The 7,514-nt window shown below is 36.3% G+C and overlaps 1 protein-coding gene across 1 annotated transcript; it reads left to right on the forward strand.

The window, feature by feature from the left end:
• The first annotated feature begins 3,717 nt into the window (after positions 1 to 3,717).
• LOC103202749 (olfactory receptor 6P1) lies at positions 3,718 to 4,674 on the forward strand. Its single transcript, XM_007947680.1, has one exon. The coding sequence runs from the start codon at positions 3,718 to 3,720 to the stop codon at positions 4,672 to 4,674; it is 957 nt and encodes a 318-aa protein (XP_007945871.1).
• Positions 4,675 to 7,514: the final 2,840 nt, after the last annotated feature.

Consider the following 7,514-nt stretch of genomic DNA (forward strand, 5'->3'; position numbering starts at 1 on the left):
AAGGGTTAAATAAGAGGATGAGTGAGAGCTCTGAAGGAGATGGTGACCATGAAAGGGAGAATCCAAGAGCAAGTAGAAGACTGAATTGAATAATAACATCAATAATTTTTAGTCCTGAAAAGTCTTATGGGTAAAGATCCTCCCTTGGTTCTGAGGGGAAATTACAATGGGAAAAATCCTCCAGAAAGTTTCAGATTGTCACGTTAATTATTTTCCAGAACCTAAGTATCCAATGAGCAGGGTTTATTTAAAGTTCTTATCACTGTGAGAAGCTCTGGTGGTACAGTGGTTAAGGGCTAGGTTGCCAACCAAAAGGTCAGCAGTTGGAACTTACCTGCTGCTTCTCAGGAGAAAGGTGTGGTAGTCTGATTCCATAAAAATTTACATCTTTAGAAACCCTATAATGCTGTTCTACTCTTCCTTACAGGGTCAGTAGGAGTCAGAATTGACTCAACAACAATGGGTTAGGGTTTTGTCACTGTGTGAATGTTGAAATTACAAGCTTGTCTGCTCTGTTCTACTGCAGTCCTGTTGTCATAAAAATTCTGATGTGCAGATGAAGGAAGAAAGTAGATCTCAGACTAACGTGTAAGAAAAGTTACAGCCCAGAAATTAAAGAAAACAAACAAACAAACAAACAAAAAAAAAAAGCAAGACAAATTTCAGACTAATTTGTGTTATTTACAGTGAATTTCCTAGTCTATTTACCTTTCTTGAGCTAATTTCTAACGATTTCTGCTTCTCCCTCCCTCAGGACTACTCCTGGGCCAACGTGGAGTTTCAACTAAATTTCATGCATTGCTAGAAGTGGAAAGAATCTTAGTTTTATTCAGTTCAATTATCAAAACATAAACTATGCAGTTGAATAAAGTAAATTATTCAAAATTATAGAGACCAGGACTGAAACTTGGTCCATTAATATTTATTGACTTCCCACTATGTTGTGGACACTGCTCTGTGAGCTGAGAATAGTCAAGTCCCTTTCTGAAATTTCTGTCTTCGCTCAGTGTATTACAGCACCCAAATTCCTTTGCCTTATATTTTGGGGGTTTCCAGCCATTATCTTTGAATTTTTACCAGTCTTCATTATTATTACCTTTCCCAAGGCATATTGTATTTTCTTCCTACATTTTCCCCAGCTTTACAACCCATACCTCCTTTCCAAACTCTATTGCAGAAAATTATTTGATACATTAAGTCACTGATTTTCAAACAGAAGTTTATGGATATTTGAGAGTACACAAAGCCTTTCCAAGGTACATGTATAAATTCCAAAAGAATCATTCTCTGATCTTCAACTTCCTTATGAGCCTCTTCTTAAAATTCATCTGCTTGACAAAATACTTCTTTGCTTACCCATTTCTCTTTTCTAAACACTTTCTCTCGTCTTACAGGGAAAGGCATAACTGTGTGGGTGTTTCTTAGAATTAATCTCAGTGCCAATGCCAGCACTGAGAAAGTGGATGACTGTAATAAATGGTTCACAAATCCTTTCAGAAGTTCATGGTTTTCAATCCATTGTTTTCAATGCAATTGAGAAAGACACTAATCAGTTTGACAGCAAATAGATCAATAAAAATATTTTGATGATAGATTACTGTGCAATGGCACATAACTAATAAAAATTTCAAATAATTTAGTATAATAACTATAACAAAACATCTTCTATTACTATGGAACTTTGATGCATGTATCTCCCATGTATTTATTTATGTGCTAGGTTTTTTGGTTCTTATATTTCTAAGTGAAAATATGAATTGAAGAATTTCTCATTGTAGTAATAAGTAATCTTCATGGATGCATGCAATAATTGGAAAAAAAGTTCATTCCACATGTTTATGAAATGTTTTTCCTATAATGTTTTAAATTTTTATGTATGATGTATTTATTAAAATTTGTCATATATTTATATTGATTTGGCTAAGTATATGCAAATAATAATCATATAGTGATATTTAGAAGGAAATCCTTTTAAAATACAATAGCTTAAAGAGTATAGGAAACAAATACTGCAGTTATAAAAATGGATAATAATACTATGAAATTATGGTTAGTGAGAAAAACAATGTAAAATTCCCATCTTTTCAAAAGACCTGCACTCAAGGAACTTTAAAATAAATATTAGTGGGTATCATAGCTCTGATATGTAGATTTCAGTGGATATATAAAGGAGTGATGTAATATATTCACTTAAAATGTAAATATTCACAATACAATGGAAATTAGATTTTTTGCAACTGTTTAATATAAATTAAAAAAAAATAAATGTCACCTTAAAAATATGCAAGTCTACATATTATTGTTTAAGTTTTTTAAAGGGGAAAAAAATATGAAGACAATGCTTTAAGTCACACTTACAAGTTCAAATGCTTAATGAAATTTAGTATGTGACCCAACTTCAAGTCAGATTTGTAGCTGTACCAGACACTCTCTGGAGATACCAAGCCACTGACACTATTGAAAGTTGTAATAGGATGATTACCTATTCTACCTTGTAGTATTAATTTCCTAGGGTTGTTGTAACAAATTACCACAAATCCAATTGCTTGAAATAACAGAAATTTATTGCACTTCTGGAGGACAGAAATCTAAAATCAGTATCACTGGGCCAAAACCATGGTGCCAGCAGGGTCACACTCCCTCTGGAGACTACAGATGAGAAGCTGTTCCTTGCCTCTTCCAACTTCTGGCAACTGTGACTTTCTTTGGCTCATAGCTTCATCACTCTAATCTTAAAGGCCAATAGTGTACCATCTTCAAATAACTCTCTACTCCATCCTCACAGGTCCTTCTCATCTGTGTGTCTATGCCAAATCTCCCTATGTCCCCCTCTTCTAAGGACACTTGTGATTGTCACTAGGGCTCACATGGATAACTCAGGATACTGTCCCCATCTCCAAATCCTTAACTTAATCATATCTGCAAAATATTTACTATATATAGTAATGTTTACAGGTACCATGTTCCATACTTACAGGTATTGGTACTAGGACATGGCTATCTTTTGGGCTTATCACACCAGCCATGGGAATGAATCAGTCTAACTTTGGCACAGAAAATGTACTCAAATTACTTGTAAAATGAAGGAAATAAGGATTCTTTTCTGGGCCAGAAGGGCTTCTTTATCTCCTTCATATTGAATTATTTCTCTACTTGTGAATGAACACTTTCCAAATCAACCTCCCTCCTACGTTGCTGCCTGAACTATATCTCAAGCAGTCCCTTTACAATACTGCTTCTTCTTAGTCTAATTTCCCATGAGAGAGAAGTGCTTAGGCTTCAATTTGCTCTCACTCATTATTTTATTTTTTTATTCAACAAATATTGAATAAAGATATTATGGGTTTATGAGTTTGGAAGTTTGGAAGTGTTCCCAAGGGAAGCAAGGAGAAGAATATGCCATGGATTTAAAAAAAAAAAAATCCAAGAATCAAATACTAAGGCTGGTTATTAAATCACTCAGCAAGCATTTATCAAATAGCCATCAAAATTAAAGTCGTGTAATTATTGAGTACAATCTTCAAACTGAGCACTTGCCCCATGAAGTAGGAGATGAGTCAGCAAAGTGAAGTAACAAACTAACAATAAATAACTAATAATAAACCACTGAGAATCTTTTTTAGGCTGTGATTAGTGAGGGATGCCAGATATTTAGTCTACATTTCTTTTAACCTCTTATTCTTCCTTTTTTTTCAGGTAGGGAAGTCAACCAATATCATGAGAAATTTGAGTGGAGGCCACATAGAAGAGTTTGTTTTGGTGGGCTTCCCTACCTCACCACCCCTCCAGCTGCTCCTCTTTAGCCTGTTCCTAGCAATTTATCTGTTGACATTGTTGGAGAACGCATTCATCATCTCCACAATCTGGCTTACTCCCAGCCTTCACCGTCCCATGTACTTTTTCCTTGGCCATCTCTCATTCCTGGAGTTATGGTACATCAATGTCACTGTTCCCCGGCTCCTGGGAGCCTTTCTTACCCAGGACCGTAGAGTCTCTTATGTAGGCTGCATGACCCAACTGTATTTCTTTATCGCCTTAGCCTGCACTGAATGTGTCCTGTTAGCGGTTATGGCCTATGACCGCTACCTGGCCATCTGTGAACCCCTCCGTTACCCCACTCTCATGGCTGCCAGCCTGGCCGCACGTCTTGCTGCTGCTTCTTGGGGCAGTGGCTTCTTTAGCTCCATGACGAAGATTCTTTTCATTTCCCGACTCTCCTCCTATTGTGGATCCAACATCATCAACCACTTTTTCTGTGATATTTCCCCACTCCTCAACCTCACCTGCTCTGATAAGGAGCAAGCCGAGATAGTAGACTTCCTCCTGGCGCTAGTGATGATTCTACTACCTCTATTAGCTGTGGTTTCATCATATGCTGCCATCATTGCAGCCATCTTGAAGATTCCTACTGCCAAGGGGCGCCAGAAAGCCTTCTCTACCTGTGCCTCCCATCTGGCAGTGGTTATCATCTACTACTCTTCCACTCTTTTCACCTATGCACGGCCCCGCGCCATGTACAGCTTCAACCACAACAAGATCATCTCTGTGCTCTATACTGTCATTGTACCCTTCCTAAACCCAGCCATTTACTGCCTGAGGAACAAGGAGGTGAAAGAAGCCCTCAGGAAGACAGTGTTGGGCAGATGTCACTATCCTAGAGATGTCCCAGACTGATGTACCTTAGAACCTAGAAGGGAGGGAAGAACAAGATTTTTATATGGTCACTTCAAAGAATCATAGAAAAAGCTTAAAAAGAACATAAATATTAATTAGCCTAGAACTTCCTTAAATATTGTTTGGGACCTCCTAAGACAAAAGAAAACATGTGAATCATTGATCTGTTACAGGGGATTCCAAAACTATGCCTGAGCTAACAATCACCTGAGCATGGAAGTGGCTTTTAAAAATAAGATTTCCAGATTTAAACAAATGTGGAGATTCTGAAAGAGTATTTCAGGGTTGTAACCTTGACATGTGTAATTTTCAAAATTTCCCAGGTTCTCCTGTTGCATTGTCAGTTTGAGGTTTTTCCCTCTAGACCAAGCTCATTATTTTATAAGTAAGAAAATATAATATATGAAAAGGCACTTGATGATTTATAATGTTAAGACTAAATGATGTAGTTTTTAATAGAGTAAATTAAAAAATCCAGATTTTCAAATTCTAGTTCTGTAAGAAATTGTAAAAGTTCAGATTACACCCACAAAGACTAAATTTCATGTCTCCTAATCAATACTCTAGGGGGAGCTCTGGTAGCATAGTGCCTAAAGCACTTGACTGCTAACCACAAGGCTGGCGGTTCAAACCCACCAGCCACTCCTTGGAAGGAAGATGGGGTAATCTACTTCCTTAGTGATACTGCCTCAGAAACCTAAGGAGGGGTCGCTATGAGTCGGGTCTGACTCGATGGCACATAACAACAACAACAATCAATACTCTAGGCCTATAAGCTTCCTACCCATTGCAAGTCAAGGGAGAGAGTTGCCGTGCTGCTATCAGCCACATGTGCACCAGTGAATATGGCTAAATATCCCTTCTGCGTTTCCCTTTTCTGACTCAGTGGCATACGAAGCTAGTTGATCAAATAACTATTGATTCAGTAATAAGGAAAATGCATTAGAAAAATTTTATACAAGTTGTCCTTAGAATCTTTTTCAGCACTGTGCTCTCCATCAGTGTCAAATGGTTTGTACATGGGCCGTAACAGCTGTCAGATATATGTGTGTGTATATATATATATATATATATATATATATATATATATATATATTTAAATGATCTCTAGCAAAATTACCTTAATATTAGGAAAATGCCTTAATAAGAAGGAAGATGTTGAACTCGGAGGTAGGGTGCTTCAAATTCAAAGCCTAAACTATAGACATTCTTCCAAGTTCTTTGGAAACTTGCTTGATTGCTTAGAGAGATTTATGCACTCTGATTCCAGACTCATTTATCAATATCTCTGTATAGTAGAACCAAATTAAGTTTTTTTTCTGTTGGATAAATAAAACAAAAGTTTGAATATGCAATTAAACAAATTTCAATAAACACAATTTGTCAGTCAATATACCTTAGCCTATTCTGAGCCAGGTTTGGAAAAACAAACATGATTATCCATCAAGGAAGACTACATGATCAATAATCATTTTAGGTTTTCCATTATCTAAATCAAAACCAACCAAACAAAAACTGACACTCAGAAAGCACAAATTGCTACATTTTCACAAAATTTTTGATCTCTGATGATCATATTCTCTTCTTTCCAAGAGTTAATGAAAGCATGTAGTTTATGATTCAGACCTTAAAACCAACAGATTTCACTTAGATCCTGGTTTTCCACTAACAAGTTGCATGATCATAGACAAGAAACTTTACTTTTCTTTTCTTAGTCTCTCCTTCCTAAAATCTTTTACTTTTTCTGTGAATAAATTTGATCTTGTGTTAATTTTTTAGTTCTGGTTCCTTGGAAATCTGAGCACTGTTACTAGGTAACATCACTTATTGTACAAATGACCCCAGATTGGGGATTTTAGGAAAAAAAAAAAAAAAAAAAAACCTCCAAACTGAGATGATAACAAATGTACTAAAAATACCTAGTGGGACGTCATAGCTTTGAAACTACTTTTATAATTTGGCATGTCTTTTGCAGGATACTCTGGAAACTTTGGATGCCCATGAAATTGTTACAAGATATATTGGTTTTTATGGGGCTTGAAGATTCTACATCAAGATGGACTCTGTACTCCCTTGTGTGAATCTCATGTCCTCACACCCAAGGTATAACTTTGAATGCCAGAAACTAGTCTCTCTGGTGCTTTCAAGAGTGCTTTCACAAAAGAGAAATGTCCGGTTCATCTCTACTGGCACATCATATTTCCTATTCTTTATTTTTCTAAGTAAAATTCAATACCAAGTGTGGTCTGTGGTAGTATGTGAGTTTGATTGTTTAGTAGTACCTTAGTAGTAGTACCTGGCATATGATACAACTAGTTCACAGTGAACACTGAATCCATTATTACTATCATTTTGGTATTATCATTATGATTTTATGCTTTCTAACTAAAGTGTTTGCTCTATTAGACTTTTTCACACTCATTAAAACTGGGATTGGAGGATTGACCAATAAATAGGAGGACAGGTTCTCTAAGACATTTAGAAAGCATAGCTTCCAGCATACTTGCAACTCCCAGAAGGTAATAAATGGACTACAAAGTTTAGCATTTCCAATGATCTAATCTAAAATTATGCCAAGGTGTCATTAAGTCAGTAAATTTTACACTATTCTTTTTAAAAATGATCAGAACTCTTCGTTATAAGAGTAAACCTAGAACAGTGTCCTTCTCTTTGCCGTTGTGGCCTGATACTCCTCTTCTAGATAATTGCTTCCACATTACAAAGAGGAAAAGTTAGAGAATGTCAACTAATATAAATGCCATCTGTGTGGCTCTTGTGTCACCTTCTTTACCAGGGGCAGATGATACCCTTTTTGATTTGTTCTTCCTCTAGTGTGAGAG

The sequence above is a fragment of the Orycteropus afer genome, unplaced genomic scaffold, assembly GCF_000298275.1.
Source record: "Orycteropus afer afer isolate SDZICR_OR568_19922 unplaced genomic scaffold, OryAfe1.0 scaffold00193, whole genome shotgun sequence".
NCBI lineage: Eukaryota > Metazoa > Chordata > Mammalia > Tubulidentata > Orycteropodidae > Orycteropus > Orycteropus afer.